This window comes from Pipistrellus hanaki (genome assembly GCF_964339955.1).
Source record: "Pipistrellus hanaki genome assembly, chromosome: 6".
Taxonomy (NCBI): Eukaryota; Metazoa; Chordata; class Mammalia; order Chiroptera; family Vespertilionidae; genus Pipistrellus; species Pipistrellus hanaki.
In genome coordinates this window covers 4,083,035-4,106,861 of record NC_140508.1, presented here as the reverse complement: position 1 = coordinate 4,106,861, position 23,827 = coordinate 4,083,035, and the positions used below count along the sequence as shown (strand labels likewise).

The following is a 23,827-nucleotide window of genomic DNA, read 5'->3' as shown; positions in this document are numbered from 1 at the left end:
CCCGCGCGGAGGCGGCGTCATGAGGGCCGGGCCGGGCCGGGGCGGGGCGGAGGCTCCAGGGAAGTAGCGCCCAGACAGTTGCAGCCATGTAAGTGAAGTGGCGACCGGGGAGGTGGGAGGGGCCGCTCCACCAATGCAGCCTTCCTCTAAGAACCCTCCAGGAGACAGAGCCGCCGCACGCTCCACGGGTGGCCCCGAAAAGCTTGCTCTGGAGACAGCATTCGTCTCTTGGGAAACAAGCTCTGTTTTCGCTGCAACTAACGGGAGACCTGGGAGAGGACTCGAGGGGCGCGGCGGCAGAGGAGGGGAGGCGCGGCGGGGCCAGGGTTCCCTCGGGGCGCGGTTCCAGCGGACACCGGGGCCTTCTGAGCACGGCTGGGGACGCCGCCGAGGTATTGGAGGCGGGGTCGGGAGGCTGCCCCTCTGATTCATATCCCCATCCCCGGGGGCCTGCTGGGCCATGTCCAGAAGCTCGGATCCCGAGATCCTGCCCCGCGGCTTGGGGTCCCGGAAGTCCGCCCCGCGGAGCCTCAGCTGCCTCTCTGACCTGGTGGGCGGCGCGACCCCGGAGCAGCGGCCTTGCCGGCCCCCCTGGAGCTCGGGGCGCGCGCCGCCGCCGCCACCTGCACAGGCAGGCTCAGGCTGCGACCCCAGCCTGCGCCCCATCATCGCGCGGCGGGCTCACTCGCTGCCCAGCTCCCCCGAGCGCCGCCAGAAGGCCGCGGGCGCCCCCGGCACGGCGTGCCGGCCGGACTGCAGGCAGCACCGCGTGCGCTTCGCCGACGCCCTGGGCCTGGAGCTGACGCAGGTCAAGGTGTTCAACGCGGGCGACGACCCCTCGGTGCCGCTGCACGTGCTGTCGCGGCTCGACATCAACTCGGACCTGTGCTGCAGCCGCCAGGACCTGGAGTTCACCCTGCAGTGTCTGGTGCCGGACTTCCCGCCGCCCATCGAGGCGGCCGACTTCGGGGAGCGCCTGCGGCGGCAGCTCGTGTGCCTGGAGCGGGTCACCTGCTCGGACCTGGGCGTCAGCGGCTCGGTGCGCGTGCGCAACGTGGCCTTCGAGAAGCAGGTGGCGGTGCGATACACCTTCTCCGACTGGCGCAGCGCGCACGAGGCCGCGGCCCGGTGGCGGGGCCCCGCGGGCTCGGAGGGCACCGAGGACGTCTTCACCTTTGGCTTCCCGGTGCCACCCTTCCTGCTGGCACGGGGCTCCCGCGTGCACTTCGCCGTGCGCTACCGCGTGGCCGGCGCCGAGCACTGGGATAACAACGATGGCCGGGACTACAGCCTCACGTGCCGCAACCACGAGCTGCACATGCCCCGGGGGGAGTGTGAGGAGAGCTGGATCCACTTCATCTGAGCCCGGGGCCCGGACCCGGCGCTGCTGCTCCGTAGCCACACCTGCGGCCACTTCCTAGCGGGGCGCTCACGGCAGAGGCAGTTGCTCTTCCCTGCACTCCGTCCCCACACCTAAACCTGTCCTCACGTCCTGCTGAGGGGCCCCTGGCAGTGGCCATCTGCCACCTACTTGAAACGTCTGTGTCAGCTGTAAAATGGAGCCTCGGGTGGCCAGAGGCCTAGTGTGTAACAAGCTGGGGCAGTGCGGGTGGGTAGGTGCAGGGGTGTTGGGTTCCGACTGGGTTTCCGGAAAAGGCCTGCATCCTCCGGCTAGGAAGGCCGGATTGCTTTTGCATGTGTCCTGATTAGGTCTCTGTACACGTAGGTGTTACTTATTATTGAGATGCTGGGAGCTTGATCCCTAGTGGATGCCTTTCCCGGAGCACTCTGGATTTAATAAGCTAAAAGAGAAACCAGTTTGTGTGTTTGTGCCCCAGTGTGACCCCCATCATGGTTCCTTGAGGCATTCCTGCCCTGGGACAAGGAAAACCTGAGCTTGCCAATGTTTTGGACTTCTCACCGTGGAAAACTATTTATAGGCAAGCAATGTATGCCTCATCAGTCATCACCACCATTCCTGGGAATTTAGGCTGCCCGGGGGAAGCTGTGTCGCCTACATCCCAGCTGAGAAAGAGAACACACTTAGAATGTTAGAACAGCCCCCGTGTCTTCTCACGCCTCACACTTCTCTTGCACCTACTTGATAATTAGGTATCGCATGTTATCAGGCAATTCTGTTTAGGGTTGGAACTACCTAAACAGGATAAGAAACTCTGCCTTAAGTTATTAACAATTTCAGACACATGCCCTTTTCAAATACCTTTTTGATGATTAAGATGATTCTGTCTTCTTAAGCATCAGGAGATCCCAGCACTCATCTTTCAGAAGCCAGGATGCCAAGTGGAATTAGAAAGTTTGTTGAGCAATAGCCAGAGCACTAGAGGAAAAATAATTCACAAATATTTATACTTCTTAAATGTTTTAAATTGTACTTACAGTATATGCCTAGGTTTTATTTTAAATTGTATTTATATGTACCTCGTTTTATCAGCTACCTGCCAACTTAATTCTTTGTGCCTTCAGATCAGAGAGTTTCTAACATTGTCGGGACTTGTTTCCCAGTTTTAAAATATTAAATGCTTTTCTTTCTTTCTTTCTTTTTAATATCTCCAACCAAGAAGTCAAGGCCATTGTCCCCTGCAGAGTGCCACAATGACTTAAAACTCCAGCAAGGGGCTGGTGATTGCTTTTGGTGCTGAGTGATGGTTTTTCTGACAACAGGTGCTAGCTCTCAAGTGTGAAAATCCAGCCGGAGTGGACAAGGCCTCCGACTTGTGAAGTTTAATTATGACACAGTTGAAATCTCTGAGGTAAATTGTGACAGCTGTCACCAATTAACTAACTGAATTTTAAATGCTTGTTAACATTTGTTAAATTAGTATGTAAAGGGTGAGTTTTGCCTTTTAACCAGTTTGGTTTTTACAATGGCAACTTTTGTGTTTTTAAAATTCCAAGAGAGAAAAAAGGCTTTCTGATCTAGAGGGAGTACTTTCTGATTTAAGAAGACTGAATTTTGATTTAAAATATCGTGATTAAATTGAACAAGCTTTGGCTGTTAGCGTTGTTCACTCCATTGACTTGCAAGAGAGAGAGAAGCCTGGTTGCATTTCCTGTTTAACAAACTGTCCAATTAGGTCAGTACGCCTGTGAGGGCCCTGGCTGCTATGTCCTTGACCCCAACCTAGATTGCAAGAAATTATCCAGAGTATTCATGTACGAAGGTTAGAGCTGCCAAATATATTGTATAAAGGCATGTAGACAATCTTATAATCAATGTAAAATTACTTGGCAAAAGGTTCTAGTCATGGAGTATAAAGTGAATATTATATCTTCAGTATTAAAAGAACCTCAGAGTGCCTTTAAGAAATTAAATATACTTGCCTAGTTGATAAAGTTCAGCTTAACGAGAACTTTCAGATTCTAAAACAGTTATATTGCTTAAATGTTAACATTTTGTAGTGGGTTGTGCAATTGTTGGGTTGTCTGGGGCGGCAGCTCGTGTGCCTGGAGCCGGTCACCTGCTCAGACCTGGGCATCAGCGGACCTGGGCATCATCAGTAAAAACAATATATTTTAATGTTTAAACTTTGAAGCTATTTCACTCAGACCTAAAATTAAATTGTATGTGCACAAATTGTTAGCTGGAATGTGTTTTACTTGTAGTCTCATTAGAGAAACATGTTAGAAACTTCTTGATTGTTTAAATAATTTCATGGTTAAGTCTTATTCTTACCTAAATAGTCAATCTTAGTATCTTGCCCCCCAAAAATGTTTTTTTTTTCTTTTATTGTATGTTAGTACCTCAGTTTCCATAGCACAGTTGTGCATGTCTTTGAGAAACTGAAATGCAATATTTTGTGCCAGGTCACATACGAAGAAAGCTTTAGGACAGAGGTCAACAAACTCATTAGTCAACAGAATGGCAAACCACAGCTCCCAAGCCGCAGTTTGCCCACCACTACTAGGGGATTGCAGGGGATGAGACAGTATTGTACTCTTGTGTGTCTGACTCCCCCTGGATTGTGCCTTGCACACAGGGGATGGAAACTAACATTCACTGTGTCCTCTCTTATTTGCCTGCCCACAGTGCTAGGGTGCTGTATTTAATTCTGAAAATTACACTCTCTGGTAGATAATATCCCCCTTTTTTTAGTTGAAGACAGTGGACTGCACCTAAAGTCCCACCGCTGATAAATAGCAAAGTCAGTATTCAAACCTACCCCAGAACCCAATTTCGATATGATTGATAGAAAAGATTTTTCATCTAACAACTATGATCTAAAAACCTATTTAACAACAATTCGAATAAGATTAAAAAGAGTGATTGACTTTTTTCTTCCTTGTGGCAGTATACTGTTTACTACACAATTCTTATGCTTTTGTACAAGCGAAACAAAAGGACTTTTAACTTTTCTCCTCTGCTACAAAGTGGCAAATTGAGAAATCACTACTTAAAATTTTTTAAGTGTCTGCTATATCCATTTCTGCATGGCTTGTGTATTTTACACAAGCATGATTGCTTTTATCTTTTAAACGGATACTTTAAGTGAAAACACTGTAAAAAGCCTGGAATATACTGATGCTCCTGCTCAATCAGTATCGCGCACAGAGGGGCTAAGCCTAATTTCCCATAGGCCCTCTGGCATAGGGGACTTGGGTTCTGCCTAAGGAAGGAGGCAGCCACTCCTGCTTCTAGGAAACCCTCCCGCAGACAGGAGAGGGGCTGGGCAGCCTGGCGGGGCGGGGCCGGCGGGGCGGGGCTGTCGGGAAGAGGGCGCGCGGTCAGCGGAGCTGAGGCAAGCCTGGGCCCTGGGCCAGGGGCGGCGGTGAGGCCTTGAGGTCCGCGGGGCCTTGGCCAGTGTGGCTCTGCCGCCCTCTGCCGGCCCGCAACGTGGGACTCCGCAGAGGGCGTGTAACCTATGCATCCTGGCAGGTTCGGCTGGTGCCCCTGGTCTCTCGGGCCCTGTCTAGCCCCCCCTCCGGGGTGGTTGTGGGGTTGGAGGGGCCCTCACAGGCGTCCACACCGCGAGAGGAAGGAAGAGACAGACCGGAGAGAAGCGGAAGAGAAGCTGATGCCTCTTCTAGCTGCGCATCCTTGAGGGGCAGCCTTCCGGCAAGGACGGCTCCCGGGAGGGGTCAAGGGTCGGGGTTGGGGTCAGGGTTGGGTGGGTCGCTGCAGTCCACTTACTTGAGGCGCGGAACCACGCCCACCACGGCCTCCTGCAGCCTGCACGTGCAACGGTTACGAGGGGCGGGACCTTGCTGGGCGGTAGCGCTGATTGGACACGGTGTGGACCACACATAGCGCTGATTGGACAGGCTCTTCCCGCCTTCCGCTGGCCGCCTCAGGCCCTGAGACACGACGCTCTGACGCTCGGCAGCCGTTGAGTCCAGACTCCACACAGACGCCTCCGAGAGCAGCAGGTTGAGCTGGGCCCACGGGCGGGGGTTGGAGGGGGGGCGCTGACGGAAGGTGAAGGGTGAAGGAGGAGCCATTGTGGAAAAGGCCAGGCAGGCGCCATGCCAGGTCTGAGCGCGTCCAGAGGGCCTTGCATGGCCCGCCGGGGGGGAGGGGAGGGCCGGGACGGGGAGGAGGCGCCATGGGGTCGGAGGGGCGGTGCACGCTGTGTTGGCTCAGCCTGGCCTGGCCTCTGAGCTCCAATGGTCAGGAGACCGGAAGTTCGGGGCGGATGGGGACGGGCGCCCTCGCCGTGCCCGTGGGTGCCTGCGCCTGCTGGGCAGGTGTGGTCTGTGGCGCCAGGGCGGGGGCCGCTGTGGTTCCGAGCGCTGGCGGAGCGGCGGCGGGCTCAGCACCAGGCCCACAGCGGGAGGGACTCTCAGGGCCTCCCTCCTCTGCTCCGGTTCTCCTGGACCCTCTTTTAGGCTCTGTTCTGAGGCCCGCTGTGTCCGAAGAGTGATCAGAATAAAATGGATCAGAAGGCTGAATTTCGGGGGGGGGGGGGGGGGGGGGCGTTACACGTGTTTTATCAAGTGGTGGTGTTCACATTTCAATCGTTAAAGAAGATGGTGGTGCCCCTCCCTCCTGGTTAGGGTCTCACATTCGGAAAATGCTATGCGCAGAGAGGACCATGTATTGAACCATCGCTGCTTGCGTTCACCCAGCCTTGTGAAGCCTGAGCCATTTCCGCAGCTCGCACGCGCCCCTCCGCCGTCTCTGCCGGCCACCGGCGCGGGCCTGCCTGTCCACGCCGAGGCCCACGCTTCTGGCGGTTATTTTGTCGGGGCTTCCGGCGGCCCCTTGTTCCTCGATCCACGTGGTATTTGGTAAGGATATCTAAAACTGTGCTCATGACGAGGAAAGGGAAATGTGAGTCCCTAACCAGGAGGGAGGGGCACCTTTCCTTTCAGGTGAGAACGTTTGCCTTGCTGAATGGCTAGTTAGTACTACATTTTTGGCTCCACTGAATCCAGTCTTCGAGGAGGCGGGGAGGGAGGAGTGCCTGGATTGTTCAGTTTCCTTACTGCTAAAAATCTGCCTGCGTGGATGCTAATTAATTTTCCTTTTCTTCGGCTGACGTCTTGCACAAAAGTAGAATTAGAAACTAAATCAACTTGTTAGCTTTACATGCCTCTTGGCCTTCAGTAATTCTGTACTAGACCCTTGTCTCAGAGTACTTTGTAAATTACTCTTAACTTCAGATCGTTTCCACGCTGAGGGCCTGTCCCAAGAGTTATTGGACCTACGTAGAGTACAAATGGAGGTCTCTCCTGTATATTTTAAGTATTTAAAATTTTTAATGAATAAAATTTTAATGAAGTTTTAAAATTGTGAAGTAAAATGTTCTAGTCTTCAACCGCACAAATACACCACCATTGCAACAAACTAGAAAAATATATGTAAAGCTACTTTTATGGCTGACTTACAAAAATATCAAAGATAACTGAATGTATTTATTATGGCTATTTGATGATGGACTATTGAATTTTGGATAAGTAATAAAATAATGATGAATTAACTGCCTAATGTAAAATGTAAAGGTTTAAAAACTACAGAAGGAAATATGTAGGATATCTCTCAGGCGTTATAATATGGTAATATTTAAGACCTAAAAAGCACAAACATGAAAACTAATAGATGTGAAGTTTTGTATATCATCTCTCTTTTACACAAATGGCTATTTAATATTTTTACATTTTACATTAGGCAGTTAATTCGTCTATTATTTTATTACATATTAATTATATCAACATATAATTAAAAATTACTGCCATATTTTTATCAAAATCAGTGAATATGTTATAAGCAAGACTTTTACTTATTTATTGTCCTAGTGACAGTATGATTTAAGGATTAAAACTGTATTTATTCAAAATATACTAATTTGAGTATATTTTTATCAAAAATATAAAATAGGTATTAAAAGTATTGTTTAAAATTCTCTGAAATATTAAAATTCTTTTAAAATTAAGGTACAATACAGTGAATATTAAAAATTATTTGAATAGCAAATTACTTCAAATATGTAAATCTTAATTTTTATATAAACTTAGTCACCATTCTAGTGTTTGCTTGCCATCTAACTGCCATTTTAAAGAGTTCATATTGTGTTCATGCAGTTATGTCTAGATTTACATAGATACAAATTAAAGAATAATATGAATTGCTTAGAACTACAAGTGTTCCTCAGTCACTATGTGTAACTGTTGCAAATATTGTGCACAAAATTGCTAAGTGCTTCTAATGCCACAACTTGGAATACAAAGAGAAGCAAGAAAATGGACATTCAACTTTATTAAGAATCAGTTCTTCCATATGCAAGAATCAACTCTAAGCTTTGCCAGAGGAAGGATTGGATTTAATTTCTATATTTTCTCTTACCTGAGAGCACTTAGATTACTCAAATTATAGCATCATTCTGAAGTATAGACTAAAATATCAGTATCAGCACAATCTATATCCTTCTCTGCAATGTTTAGCCCCTCTCCACCCCATTCTTTAAACTTGTTTTTATTATGGAAGGTTCCTATCATATACCAAATAAACAGAATAGTGCAGTTCCCCTCTTTCAGAGGCATGGCCAATGGAAGTGTTTCTTTGGTATGTGATGGGTGTCAGTTGACAGTTGGAGGTGTTTATGGTTATAGAACTTGCTGAGCCAGTACTAAGTACTGGATTCTGAGTGAGGAGAGAATCCTGTGTGTGTGTGTGTGTGTAAGAGGGAGACATTGATATACAAACATTTCATATCTATTTTCATGATTTGTGCCGTTTATGTCTTAACTATTACCATATTATAAAGCCTGAGAGATACCATACTGTATTTCCTTCTGTTAGTTTTTAAACCTTTACTTTTTACATTAGGCAGTTAATTCATCTAGAATTTATTTTTGTGAATAGTGGGAGATAGAGATCTAATTTTATTTTTTCCAAATGGTGAGTCAATTTTCCAATTCCATTTATTAACTAGTTTACCTTCCTTCTCTGGTTTGCAAAACCTTACTTATATATGAACTTCCAATATATGTTGGATAGTATGCATTTGAATTCTCTTTTATTTTGTCTATTTCTATTCCTAATACTGTTTTTTTTTAGTTATTGTTACTTTGTGATACGTTTTAATATCAAATAGGATGATTCTTCCCTTTATTTTTGAATAGTATTTTTGCTGGCTATAGAATTCTAGTTCTTAGTTTTTTTTCTTTCAGCACTTGTAATTTATTTTCTTGTAGTGTTTCTGCTTTGACTTTGGTATTGTGGGAATGATGCTTCTTTAAATGAGTTTGGAAGTGTTCTTTTCCTCCTCTTCCTCCTTTTCCCTTCTCCTCCTCCTCCTTTTTCTCTGTCTTTTCTTCTCCTTTTTTCCTTCTTCTTCCTCTTTTCCTCCTCTTCTTCCTCATCCTCTTCTTCCTTCTTCATTTGAGGATTGCTGTAGTTCTGTAAATGTATGGTAGAATTCACCAGTGAAACCATCTATCTGATCCTGAACTCTTTATTGTTGAAAGATTTTTGGTTACTGATTAAATCTCCTTTTGTAATTGGTCTGTTCAGATTTTCTATTTCTTTAAGATTGATTCAGTATTAGTAGGTTGGATGTTTCCTCCAGGTTTCATTTCCTCTAGGTTGTCCAATTTGTTGGGTTTATCTAATTTTCATTTCTTCTGTGTCTAATCTGCCATTTAAACCTATCCCCTTTGTTCTTAACTTAATTATTTTGTTAATTAACTGTTTTTGTTTCTAGAATTATTTGGTTTTTCAAATTTTCTGTGCCCTTTCTCCCCCTCCCCCTTAAGTTTCCAGTTTTCTGCCAAAATTCTCAGTCTTGTTTAATAATCTTTTTGTGTTTGTTAATCCTCATGTGAGGATTTTTTCCATTGCTTTTCAGAGAGAGTGGAAGGGAGGAAGAGGGAAAGGGGGGGGGGGGAGAAATAGAGAGAGAGGCAGACATTGATGTGAAAGAGACACACCAATCGATTGCTTCCAGTACGTGTTCCAACCAGGGGTGTGGGGGTTGGAAGCAAACCCTCAACCCAAGTATGTGCCCTTGACCAGGAATAGAACACACAACCCTTTGATGCTTGGTCAAGCTCTAACCACTGAGAAACACCATCCAGGGCCTTGTTCAATAATCTTTACGTACATAGTATTTACAGTTATTTTAAGTATTTGTTTAATAACCCTACCATCTAAAGATCCTAAGAGTTTGTTTCTCACCTTATTTTGTTTGTTTGTTAATCCTCACCTGAGGATATTTTTCCATTGGTTTTTATAGAGAGTGGACAGAAGAGAGAGAGAGAAACATTGATGTGAGAGAGGCACATTGATTGGTTGCCTTCAAACACGCCCGACCAGGCTCAGGGATTAAGCCTAAAATTGAGGTACATGGCCTTGACTAGAATCAAACCTTCAGTCTGCAGGCTGATGCTCTTATCATTGAGCCAAACTGGCCTAGGGCTGTTTCTTACCTTTTAATAAATTCATTTAAGTCTCTGAATTGCATTTAAATAATTGCTTTGGTTGCATTCTATAGGTTTTTATATGTATACATGTTCTTATGCAGTTAAATATTTTGTCATTTCCATCTTTTTACATCCCATGGACTATTCAAATGTATGTATTTTAATTTCCAAATATATAGGAAGTCTGAGGCTGTCATTGTACCTAATTTCTACATTTTTATTGCATTGTAAGAACAGGGTATCTATTATGTAGATTTATTTGCATGCTTCTGTTTATGTTTTGCTCTGGTGACTTAAGATTTTCTCTTTTTTTTCTTACTCAGAAACTAGTGGCCCAGTGCATGAAATTCATGCATATTAAAAGGGAATTAACTAGAGAAAATATTTTAATATTTCTGTTCACTTCCCCCGGCCCAGCACTGGGTGGGGAGGCAGCCTCACATCCCAGGCCAGTGCAAGTCAACACCCACCTATGCTGCAAGTCCCCGCACACACCCCCACCCCCACCTGCCTCGCACACAGCCTCCTGCTGTTCAGTCCTTACAATATCATGGCATGATAACCATTTGCATATTAGCTTTGTATTATGATGATGATATCTGGCCCAGCCTTTTTGTTTTTTGTTTTTTTTGTGCTATAAGTTCCTGGAAATGTAATCACCCAGCCCAGAGCCTGAATATTTGCTACATCCTGTCAAACTGTCTCCAGAAACGCTGTCCCTTATACTCCAGAGCAGTGTTATCTGTGGTCTGTTTCATTACACCCTCTCCAGTACTGAATATTGTGATTTTTAAAAAGTTCCAGGTATCTTTCCTTTGCAATTACTTTATTACCTTTTAAGCTAACTTTTCTCGTGTGTATTAGTTACTTTATTTTTTCTTTAGTTCAAGGTCTTTGCTCAGGTATTTTCTTCTTTGAGTATTCCTATTTCATTTGAATTCATGGGAAGCAATTGCAGCTTCCATGAAGGAAGTTGGGGCCTAGAGAGGGAAGAGGGGTGCTGGACCAGATGTGGTTGGCAATGGCTCCTCTTAAATGTTAGATTGGAGGTGACAGGGTTAGGGAGGTGTTATGTTCTGACACTGAAATGTTAGGCTGAGGACCGGAAGGATAGCTTTGGTCACTTTGGTCCTGGTGCAAGGCCCTGCCTCCTTCCCTCCCTGCCCACCAGCTCCTGCCTCGTGCAGCCTGTTGAATGGTCATTACTGTGACAAAGTAACGACAATTTATATATTACCTTTTTAGATAGATAGATATCCACACAGTATGTCTAGGTGTACTTTTTCTATTTATCTTCCTTGGAATTCAGTGGATTCTTTCAATTCGTGGGTATTTATACTTACTTCGTGAAATTTCTTGGCTGTTATTCAACTGTTGTCATCCTGTGCTATTTTTATTTTATTTTTTTAATTTCTGAAATTCTAATTGAATAGGTATTGTAATGTCTGCATTTCTCCTTTATATCCCAATTTTTTTTATCTTCTGTATATTCTTTGTGATATTTTGGATCATGTCCTCAAACCTGGTTTTTCTGTCCCAAGGAATGTTTTCTCCTGAAGACAACCATCCCTCTGAGCTTTCAGGCCTATGATGATATTGGTTGCTGACCTCAAATACTTATTTATCTCCATATTTTAAATACTTTCCTATCTTTTATAAACCATTGTATCCATGAAACAAGTTTATACATATATTTGCGTGTGTGTGTGCCTATATAAATGCACATGCACATTTTATGCTAAAATTTTGTAACCTGTGATAATAATATTTTCAAACAGTACCAGGCTAAATTTTTATTTTCTGTGATGGCCTGGAAAAAATGAAAGAGTGAAACTAAGTAGAAAATAGGCAAACTTCTTCTTAGGAATTTGGAAGGCAAAGAGTATCTTCCTGCATTTTTAATATTTTCCAGGTCAAATCTCTCTGAGTGGGATACAATGATTCTGACTGTGTAGAGGTCCTGGAGTCATTGTTGGTGTGGAATCAGCTATCACAAACCTAGACTAGCCCCTTTTTATAGTTAAACCAGAGTAAATAAACAACCAAATGGAGCAAAACCACAGTTAGTCCCTGGGTAGATTTGGATGGAGTAGCTGGACTCTTAGATGTTAACTGCAAAGGATAGCTTTGGTCATTTCAGTTCCCTCACAATAACTCAAAGCCACAATTTACTGATCCCATGTTTTGGATGTCATTTACCTGCATTTTGTCAAGAATTTACTGTACTTTTAGTAAGGTATCTACACTAATAAAAGAGAAACATGAAAATTGACCATCACTCCACTATGCCTACCAGCCAATCACGAGGGAATAAGCAAATTAGAAGGCCAAAGATAGCGGCTGCACAGATGCTCCAGGTGCAGAGTGGCCTGGCGGGGCAGGATGCCTGCTATGAGAAGGAGGGCAGGGGGTGAAGGGATCTACAGGAACAGCACTCCAATGCAGCAAAGATGAAGTCTGCAGCGAAGACAAAGATGGCAGACTCCATCAGGGGTCTGTAGCAAAGACGAAGACAGCAGACTCCAGCTGGAGTCTTCAGTGAAGCAGCAAAGACGAAGATGGCAGACTCCAGCTGGAGTTTGCAATTAAAAAGAAGTCAGCAGACTCTGGCCAGAGCCTGAAGCAAAGACTTTGGGTCCTGGGTGCCGGAGGAAAGAAGAAGGCAGACTCTGGCCGGAGCAAAGACCTGGGTTCTGAGTGCCGGAGGAAAATTGGTGCTGGAAGCCAAGGGAAGGAAAGCCTATTGCACGAATCCCTTCGTGCAGTGGGCCTCTAGTCTATATAATAAAAGCCTAAGCAACCATTACAGCAGAACGATCAGTTGCTATGATGTGCACTGACCACCAAGGGGCAGATGCTCAATGCAGGAGCTGCTTCCTGGTGGTCAGTGTGCTCCCACAGAGGGAGAGCCGCTCAGCCAGAAGCCAGGCTCACAGCTGCTACTTCACAGCAGTGCTAAGGAGCAGTGAGCCGAGCAGTAATGAGGAGTGAGCAAGGGGAGGTAAGGAGCAGTGAGCAGACGGGCGGTAAGGAGCAAGGGGTCCCAGGCTGCAAGAGGGATGTCCGCTGAGGGGTCCTGGACTGCGAGAGGGAACAGGCTGGGCTGAAGGACACCCCCCACACCCTCGGTGCATGAATGTCATTCACTGGGCCTCTAGTTAACTAGTCTATATATATAAAAGCCTAAGCAGCTGTTACGTCCAAACAACAGGAACGACCGGTTGCTATGATGTGCACTGACCACTAGGGGGAAGCTGCTCAATGCAGGAGCTGCTCCCTGGTGGTCAGTGCACTCCCACGGCTGACCTCCCATGGCTGGTCAACCTCCTGTGATCCCTCCCCCTGGCCAGCTTGATGGTCAGTGTGCTCCCACAGCCAACTTCCCGCAGTCCCTTCCCCTGACCGGTCCCTCCCTAAGGCTCAGATTCCAGGCACCAGAGAATCTGGGTCCAGGAAGCCTGTAGGAGGAAAACAAACCCAATGCTGATCAAAACAGAGTAGCAGTTCAGAGGGGGCAGAAGGGCCAAAGATGTAAAATAAGTACTACTGCCATCTTACCACACTGTGCTGGTCACCCTTCTGCCCCCATCAGCTACTTTTAGCTTCTCCCCGTACTTTTCTGGGCTTCCAACAGCTGATCGCCTAGTGCTCCTATGATGGTGTGCCACCATTGGCCAAAGTCAGCTACCTATCATGCTTGGGGGTGGAGCCCTGAGAAAATGTGAAGCTGAGTTAGGAGAGACAACCTGTCAGCAACTCCACCCCAGGGAGAGAGAGATGCCTGACGACGAGCAGTGAAATAGAGCTGTATTTCCACCTCAGAGCATAGCTGGTGTTCAGGCCATTTTGAGGCACTCTGTGGTCTTTTCTTGTTTCTATCTCAGCACATCTACTGGTACACAACTAGATTGGGGCCTGCCAGCCTCCTCCTGTGGTCCCTCCCCTCTGTCCTGCACGAATTCATGCAAAAGGCCTCTAATATAAATATAAATTACAAATAAAATTAAAGTCTTACTTTGACAAATAGCCAATTACAGTTCTGTAAAACTCCTTACTATTCCTCTCCAGTGTGCCTGATAAGCATTGTCTTGAGTGGTATAGGTGAATGTCTGTCTGTCTACACACATGCACACACATGCATATATATGTACATGCATATACCTAAACATAAATGACACAAAGTTTCTGTTTTCACTGTATCATTTAGCATCATATTATGAATACAAATATCTAAAATTCTGGGCCTTTTTATTTGACTACTAGAGGCCTGGTGCACAAAATTCATGCATGGGGGGGGAGGGGTCCCTCAGCCCAGCCTGCATCCTCTCTGATCCTGGTAGGATTGGGCCTAAATGGACAGTGGAACATCCCTCTCACAATCCAGGACTGCTGGCTCCCAACTGCTCACCTGCCTGCCTTCCTGATTGCCCGTAACTGCTTCTGCCTGCCAGCCTTATCACCTCCTAATCACTTTCCTGCCAGCCTGATTGTGCCTAACTGCTCCCCTGCCAGCTTGTTTGCCCCAACTGCCCTCCCCTGCAAGCCTGGTCACTCCTAACTGCCCTCCTCTCCAGGCCTGGTCTCCCCCAACTGCTCTCCCCTACAGGCCTGGGTCCCCCCCAACTGCTCTTCCTGACAGGCCCAGTCGCCCCCAACTTCCCTCCTTTGCTGGCCTGTTCACCCCTAACTGCCCTCTCCTGCAGGCTTGATCACCCCCAACTGCCCTCCCTTGCAGGCCTGGTCCCTCCCAACTGCCCTCCCCTGCTGGCCATCTTGTGGCAGCCATCTTGTGTGTTGGAGTGATGGTCAATTTGCATATTACCCTTTTATTAAATAGGATTATGTTCACAAAATTAATTACCACATTGTATTTATTTATTTCTCATTTCCAAATTCCATCTAGGTGCTTTTGAATCATTGCTACTCAAAACAATACTGCAAAAACATCTTTAGGCCTAGTTTCTTACGTATGTAGAGCAAGTATTTCTTTGGGGATCAGAACTTTTTCCCTGTAGTTAATCTTTGGAAATGTAAGAGATTATTTTTACTCATCCTTTTTGTTTGCCTTATATGTATATCCTCATAGGCACTTATATTTCTCTATTGCCATATCTGCAAGAAAGTGGATTAATGCCTCTTGTTGTCTTATGGGTTTACAGTCTTCTATTCCTGTTGGATTAATGAATTAATTGCCTCTCTATGTTGGATGTCCTAGTGTTTCTGTTTCATAGTAGATTAATTTTAAATTGTTCTAGTTGTGATATCTAGAAAAGATTGTAGTAGTTCTTTTCTTTTACAGAGCTAACCTCCAAATTGCATTTGGAAATTTTAGATACTTTTGTTAAGGTGGTAGATGGTGCTTAATGTAACCCCATTGTTTCTTGTTTCCATTCTCTTTTTAAGAGAAAATGTGTTTAGTTTATCTTTTCCTTACTCTTCTGATTGTATTTTTGTGTTTTCCCATATAGCCTGTTCTTTGGTAATATATTCCCATATTCCTCCCTTCTTAACCTTTGTGTTACAAGTCTGAATATCATTTAGACATTAATTCAAGGTTATTTTTCTTCTTTTTCCCCAAATTGGAACAAATATAGCAAGACTCTAGGATGAGACAGATCCCGGTTTTTCTTTCACTAGTTTTGTGACCTTTTAGCGGTTTGTTTGTTTGTTTCTGTAATTCATAAACAGCAAAAGCTTGAATAAATACTATTCAGGATTTTCTCCAAAAACTTTTTTAGCCAAATTAAAATGAGTAATTTCATAAACAGCGAGGAAGTTGAAAAAACAGTATGTATTGCCTTTGGTAAAGCAGCAATGCTTATTTATGTGTATTAAGATTTTAAATATGTAGAACAGATGTAAGATACAGAGAGTATATGTTTTCTTTTATAGGTATTTGTTTTGACCTGCCATTTTAAAATTAAATCAAAATGCCAGTAAGACCAGATCTCCAGGTATGTAGTCCTGGACCAGAAGCAAGTATTTTATTTTAGTCTCTAAAATCACTGTTTGTTCATAGGTATTAAGTGCTATATTTTTTAAGGAAGACAAGCTTTCTTGTTTTTATGAAGAAGTCAAGAGGAGAATAATTTAAATTCAGATATCTTTTTATTTTTAATAGATTTGTTGTCAATATTTAAAAATATTTAAAGTATAGATACTAATTATTTATGTGTATATGTATATATATATCTTTAATATTGAAAAGAATCATGCATTGATTCATGTATAAAATTTATGCCTGAATATTATCATATCAAAGTTTAAAATTGTAAGATACTTCATTTAGGTAAAGAGTAAGTTTTATCTATTTAATTGCTATGTGGTTCATTCCAAAGCCTGATGATCAGATTGTACTATGAAAATTACTTAATGATGTTTACATTAATACTAGAGATGACAGATTTTATAAAGGTTATACAGTTATGCGCTACTTAATGATGGGGATGCTTTCTGAGAATTTGTCATTAGGCAATCCTGTCATTGTGTGAACACCATAGTGCATGTACACAAACCTAGGTGGTCTAGCTTACTACACACGTAGGCTATATGATATATAGCCTATTGCTTCTAGGCTGCAAACCTGTGTAGCTTTTTACTGTACTGAATATTTAGGTAGTTATAACAGAATGGTATTTGTGTACAGTACTAAAAAAGGTACAGTAAAAATATAATATAAAAGATGGAAAATGGTACAGCTCTATAAGGCACTTACCCGTGTTTCCCTAAAAATAAGACATCCTCTGAAAATAAGACCTAGCACATGGAAAGATAAGACATTCCCTGAAAATAAGACCTAGCGCAACTTTGGGAGAAAAAATTAATATAAGACACTGTCTTATTTTGGGGGAAACGGTACTATGAATGGAGCTTGCAGGAATTGAAGTTGCTCTGAGTGAGTCGATGAGTAAGTAGTGAGGGATTGTGAAGGCCTAGGACATTACTGTACACTAATGCAGACTTTATAAACACTGTACACTTAGGCTAAACTAAATTTATAAAACAACATGAGATTAAATCAAACATAAGAGAAAATTATGCAATCAGGAAATGTAATAAACATGAGATGTATGAGGCTGCTTGCAGGCCTAATGGCATACTGTTTTATAGCAGACATCTATAAGTAATATAGTATTACTTTAGTATACTTAAAGTATAGTATATTAAATATATATAAACTAGTAACATAGTCATTTATTATCATCAAATACTATGTACTGTACATAATTGTATGTGCTGTGTTTTTCTATGATTGCTACTTCAGTAGGTTTGTTCACACAAATATGTGAGTAATGTTTTGTGATACAAAGTTACAGTGGCTATGATATCACTGGGCAGTAGGAGCATTTTAGCTCCATTATAATCTTGTGGGACCAGCATTATATATCCATGGCCTGTTGTTGACCCAAACCTCATTATGTGGCATATGACTATAAATATGTTAATACAATAAAGTGTGTGTGTGTGTGTGTGTGTGTGTGTGTGTGTGTGTGTGAGATGCTTAACTCATTGGTTGGTATAGTTTCTAAATAGTGCTTTTAATCTTCATGCAGTTTTATATTTTTTATTGATTTTTCACAGAGAGGAAGAGAGAGGGATAGAGAGAAACATCGATGAGAGAGAATCATCCATCAGCTGCCTCTTGCACACCCTCTACTGGGGATGTGTCCACAACCACGGTACATGCCCTGGACCAGAATCGAACCTGGGACCTTTCAGTCCGCAGGCCGACGCTCTATCCACTGAGCCAAACCGGTCCCAGCTCTTCATGCAGTTTTATACATTTAAATCTCATTAAGAAGTTGATAGTCAGATATATTTAAATTTTATCCATGGTATTACTGATTATCATAAGTTTATTTTACTTCTTTCATTAGCAGGCTTTTGTTGAATTCAACATAATGATGACTTTCCAATTTAAGACATGAAGTGCAAAAATAGTAAAAATATATTTTTTCTTATATAGAATCTTATCAAGGAAACTTAATCTGACTACATTACTCCAAATTTAAGAGTGGGCAGTTTTTTTTAAAAAAAAGTGTGCATTGATATTGTGTAAATTCTGAGAATTTTCATGTGAAAACCATTCTCAAATTGCTAGATTGCATAAGGTGAATAATTTTGGTTTTGATTCAATATATGTGCCATTAACTATATTTCTCTAGCAGTTGGAAAAATGCATTGATGATGCTTTAAGAAAAAATGATTTCAAACCTTTGAAAACACTTTTACAAATTGATGTTTCTGAGGATGTGAAGATTAAATGCAGCAAACAGTTTTTCCACAAGTTGGATGATCTTATATGCAGGGTAAATATGTTTATTTTTGTTGAATGATTGTTATCATTATTAGATAGCAGTCTACTTTCCAGGAAAGTAAATTAGAAAAAATGAATAAAAAAAACTTTGGCAAGTTTGTTTATAATTATATAAATAAATCCTTATTTTACCACTTGCTTCTTTTTTTTTATTTGACAAGCTTCAAATAATATATTGGACCATTTTCTAATGTATTCAAATAGATATGTTTACAGAGTTACCACTGGTTAAAAATAGTATACATCTGGGAAGTTAAAACAATTTAATCTCTTTTTTAAAAGCCCTTAACATATTCTGCATGTTATATGGACAAAGTTTGTTGCTTGCAAATATAAAAATATATATCCAAAACCTTGGATTTGATTTATTATATGTAAGACAGGTTTATATGCAAGAAAATGTGGTTATTGATGATCTTTCCCAGTATTTGAGATTTGCTATGACTCAAAAAGATTACATAAAAATTCATTGTATTTGTTAGATGCCTGGAGCTTTTTAGAATGAGAAGTAACTTCCTATCATAGTCTAAAGTTTCTTGCATTTATACAGATCTGCATGATTTTATCCTCACTTGAGAATATGGTTTTTTATTGATGAGAGGGATCAAGAAAGAAAGAGAAACCTCAATTGGTTGCCTCCCATATGCGTGCCAACTAGGGTTTAAAACTGCACTCACTAGGTATGTGCCCTGATCAGGAATTGAACCCCCACCTTTTGGAGCATGGAATGATATGCCAACCAACTGCTAGATCTGCATTTTTGTACTGAGTTTGTGATTTACTGGCTTTAGGCAAGTTTATTGTTTTTTTTAAACCACATTTTGTCCTTTTTCCTTGAAGTTTATGATTATAACTTTCAGGATTTGTGAGGATTATAAAGTCCTTAGCCAATTCCATGCTATTTTGTGTTAACAGATGTTTAAATGTATAATTTTCATTTCAGGAACTTAATAAGAAGGATATCCAAACTGTATCAATCATTTTGATTTCTTTTGGAAGATGTAGCAGGAACATCAGTATTTTGGGGCAAGCTGGACTTCTAACTTTGATTAAACAAGGATTAGTCCAAAAGATAAGTATAAACTATGCAACATTCATATGAGGGAAATATTATTAAAGGTGTGCTTTCTAATAAATGCTTCAAACCACTGAAAAATAAATTTGGGTACTTTGTATAAAACTTTGAGTTAAAATAAATATTTTTATAACCTTAGTATATCACAAGGAAACTATTCTTAGGCTCCTTGATAACCATGTGAATTTAAGGTCACAACACTTTCTAGAGACTTTATTTCATTTATTTTCTCTTTAGCACATCTTAATCACTATCTGACTTTATTATTTTTTTAATATTTATTGTCTGTCTGCCATACTAGAATGTATAGTATTAATTTTTGTTTGTTTTGTCCATTGCTGTGCCCTGAACAGTATCTGAGATTTAGTCTATATTCAAATACTAGAGGCTGGTGCATGAAATTCCTGCATGGGCGGCGGGGGGGGGGGGGGGGGGGGGTAGTCACCTCAGCCTAGCCTGCACCCTCTCCAATCTGGGACCCCTTGAGGGGATGTCTGACTGCCAGTTTAGGCCCAATCCCAGGGATCAGGTCTAAACTAGCAGTCAGATATCTGTCAAAATCCAGGACTGCTGACTCCTAACTGCTCACCTGCCTGCCTGCCTAATCTCTTCTAATTGCCCCCCTCTGCCAGCCTGATCACCCTTAACCACCTCTGCCTGCTGGCATGATCGCCCCTAACTGCCCCCCCCCCACCAGCCTGATCACCCCTAACTGCCCCCCGCCAGCCTTGTTGCCCCTTACTGCCCCCTTCCCCCCTCCACCCCCCCTCCTGCTGCCAGCTTGATTGCCCCAACTGTCCCCTTCTGCCAGCCTGGTCGCCCCATGCAGCCTGCTGTTCAGTCATTTGGTCATCCCTCACTAACTCTCCTGACGGCCTGATCACCCCACACAGCCTGCTGTTCAGTTGTTCATCTGCTCATTGGGTTGTGACAGCTCCTGGCTTTTTATATATTAGGATTTGAATTAATTAAAATTGAAAAATACCAAAAATTATCAAATAGTAATAATGCTAAAATAATCTAAATTGTGACCACTTATTTTCATCTATTATATGAATGTACCTGAACAAGGAATTTGAAGGGGGAAATAAAGATCTTCTACCTGAAATTAGTATTCACTTTATCAATTCCCATTCAAACAATGGGAAAATAGTGAGTTACCAAAAAAAAACAATGACAATGTTTGAAAACATAAATTTATTTTAATATAATACTGATTTTTTTGGTATTTCTTTATTCCTAGGTTTACTATTTATGCAAATATAGATAAGTACATTCTTTGAATTTAAAATAACTAGTATATACATTTTTCTTTACATGGTTGCCTGGTTTGAAAAATCCAAGGAGATAATTCTGAGTCGAGGAAATTCAAAAGATGAAGCTACTATAAATCTAATAGAAGACTTATTTGATCTTTTGATGGTAAAATCACATTAATTAACTGATGTTTTAAAGCTTGTGCTTATTTAGTATACTGCCTAAGAGAGCACTTTATTTAAAAACAATTTGTGTTCTATACGTCTTAAGCCTAAAAGTCAGTAACAGATTGACTTCTGATTTGATTGGATTAACCTATTCAGATTGTAAAGCATTTATCCTGTGTAATGTAATTAAATAATTAGTACTTATGTGGTGAGTTTAAATTAAACCTGTTATTTTAATACCATTTGTAATGGTTTATAATATAAGATAGTAAAATATAAATATTATTCCTTTTCAGGTCATATATGGCATCAATGATGAAGGTATAATAAACATTTTTTTATGTAACAGTAATTTGCAGTTAGAGTTTTAGTATAATTTTGCAATTCTTATAGCAATTTTCTCAATATTAGGAATTCATTATCTAATTCAGGGATCAACAAACTTTTTATGTAAAGGGCCAGATAGTAAATATTTTAGGTATTGTAGGCCAGAAAAAAAAATTGAGGGTAATATGTAAGTACTATATCAAGAAAGAAACAAATCTTCACAAATGTTTTATTGATGCAATTCAAAACACAATAATTGAGTACGATGTTTTTGTAATATAGGTATACTAATGTGAAGAATAGCACTCTTTTTTGAGGGGATGATATTTCACTTATTCAGGTTCAGAGTTAGTTTTTGCTCTAGTCAAAATTGATTATATTAATTTATTGATGCTTATATATATTGCATTAAAAAATCTTTTCATGCCAGTAATGACAAATACTGCTGTTTATAAGCATGATTTTTAATTGAGCATATTCATCACTTAGAAAGCATTTATAGAATTGGATTAAGTTATTTTCTTAATATTTGTCTTTTAAAATGTCGTTGACTTGCAGATTAATCACTTTTAAGAGTCTCATGCTCTACCGACTGAGCTAGCCGGGCGAGATCAGATTAATCACTTTTAATTGAAGGTTAGGTAGAAGCTCCTCAACTGCATAATAGAATTTGACAATGGAAACTTCCCCTTGCACTTACATCAATGTCCAAAAGTGCTCTGGACCTGTAGTTGGAACTTGAAAAAAAAAAATATCCCCTATAAATATGTGTGGGAATGGAGATGATAATTCTTGTTTTAGTTTTTGACAACCCTGGAAGTACAGAAAGAAGCTTGGCATTATTTTTAATACAAATAAATTTATTTAGTGTCATTAAAATGAATTTACTAAAGTATAAGTTTCTTATATAACACAATTTTGCCTTGTAATTTTGGGTTGAAGTCACTTAGAAACATTATCGACTCTATAGCGCAAGAAGTCATTCACTGGTAACTGATGATGATGGCTAAGTTCATGAAAGTAAATGAAATTCACCTTGATGCTACTAGTTCAATAAAACATGATAGATTCAAACATTTCCAGAATACTTGCTGATGAAATGTATTATTCATCAGCAGTGGGTTGAATTTGGTTCATGGGCCATAGTTTGCCAACCTTTGAGCTAATGGAACAAAATTTTTAATAGTCCACTGAAAACTCCTCCTTTCACTTATGGCTAGCAGGTGTCTTGTGAAAAGCAGTCAGTCCAAGTTATCTGTGTTGCTTGAGAAAGAATTAACTAGGACTGGTAACTGAGGTTGATGAATTATTTGTATGTAATGGAACAGCTGCTATTTGCTGCCATTGCAGCCAAAATGTTAAAGATCAGTTGCTATTTTGTTAGCTGTAATTTAATAAAAATTAATGGAGTTTTCCCTATAAGGTGGGAAAACTAATAGATTTGCTTTTTATGTAGTCACCTTCTCAAAATAAGTTTACATTTTGGAAAAGTTTTAACTTGTCCCTCATGTTTTAAACATTTTTTAAAAATGTCTTTGAAAGACCATATGTACTTTTAGTTGAACTACTATACAAAGGAAATCATATATGATAGTTGAGAATTACATAGATATAAAATTTTAGGCCATTGATCATTAGCTAAATGTAGTTGTCTAGATTATCAAAATTGTTTACTATGTCTTTGAGATCCAACCTCTCTGACTGCATTTGGAAACAGTGCCCCATTGATCACTGTTAATTTGCTCTCAGTGCTAGCGCTTGCCATCTCCTCACATTGGAATAGTCTACCTCAGATACTCTCATGGCTCACTCTTGAATTTATTTAGGTCTTAGCCTCAAAACCCACTTTGAAGTAGCCTTACTAAGCAATTTTCTCTAAAATATAGCCATGTACCTTCTAAAAAATCAATTACTGCTTATTTAATAGTAGCTACTACTTTTTTAAAATTACTGTATTTCTTTGTGGTCTAGCTTGAATTCTTACGTTTTTAGAGGAGAAAACAGTCTTAAACCACTGGTGATTATAAAGTGATCTAACAGCGTGTTTTTTTTTTTTTAAGTAAATTATTATATCTTTTCCCCTAATTGAGTGATATTCCCCCCCAATGTGGTTATTTTGGAATGTTTTGTTACAGTATTGGCATTTTTTAAAATTATTGTTAATATTTGCATTATGAAATGGCATGTGGAAAATTTCTTTAAATATATTTAGTATTGATAAAGCCTAGTCTTTTGAAAATAGGGTTGGCTTTTAGGAATAGCTCAGAAGTATTGATGGTTATTATGGAATTTTTGAGTATTAGTATTAATGAGGTCAGTTTTCTAAAAAGCTCAATATAGAAGTGTACCCTTTCAAATGATATTTATTTCATCCAGAATTTCAGCCTTTTGTGCCTGAAAAAAAAAGCTGGATTTGGATTCCTTTGCCAGGATTCAGTCACATATGTTGGTTTTATGTGTGTTTTTTCCCAAAGCCACAGAGCTAGTTCATAGCAGAACCAGGACTGAATTGTATGCTTCCTAATACCCAGCACTGTCAAGTCAACCTTCTAAACTGAACTAGTACTTCCTTTACATTAACTCATATAAGTAAAGACTGTCTTTTAAAAGCATTTAAAATACACATTTATCAATAACTTAACACTTTTATTCAGGTAAAAAGCAAGTAGTGGAAAATTTCATACCTCGAATTTGTGCCCTGGTTATTGATTCAAGAGTGAATATTTGTATTCAGCAGGAGGTAAAGTCATTTGTTAGATTTTCTTTTGAAACCTAAAAATGAGAAAGAAGAAAACTTGGTAGCAA

The 23,827-nt window shown here is 41.1% G+C and overlaps 2 protein-coding genes across 2 annotated transcripts in view; both read left to right on the top strand.

Moving 5' to 3' along the window:
* The first annotated feature begins 49 nt into the window (after window positions 1–49).
* PPP1R3D (protein phosphatase 1 regulatory subunit 3D) lies at window positions 50–3,595 on the top strand. Its single transcript, XM_084888986.1, has one exon. The coding sequence runs from the start codon at window positions 461–463 to the stop codon at window positions 1,361–1,363; it is 903 nt and encodes a 300-aa protein (XP_084745112.1). The 5' UTR covers window positions 50–460; the 3' UTR covers window positions 1,364–3,595.
* A 16,993-nt stretch (window positions 3,596–20,588) lies between these two features.
* Window positions 20,589–23,827, top strand: part of SYCP2 (synaptonemal complex protein 2) — a gene marked incomplete at its 5' end in the record, with an annotated part of 88,814 nt that continues 85,575 nt past the window's right edge. Inside the window, 3 exons of the mRNA XM_084888977.1 lie at window positions 20,589–20,693; window positions 20,992–21,016; window positions 23,677–23,762. Of these exons, the coding sequence (XP_084745103.1) occupies window positions 20,589–20,693; window positions 20,992–21,016; window positions 23,677–23,762 (216 nt within the window). The remainder of the gene's footprint in view (window positions 20,694–20,991; window positions 21,017–23,676; window positions 23,763–23,827) is intronic.

Coding starts and splice junctions, on each gene's coding strand:
- PPP1R3D (XM_084888986.1), top strand. CDS start 461: ATGTCCAGAAGCTCGGATCCCGAGATCCTGCCCCGCGGCTTGGGGTCC.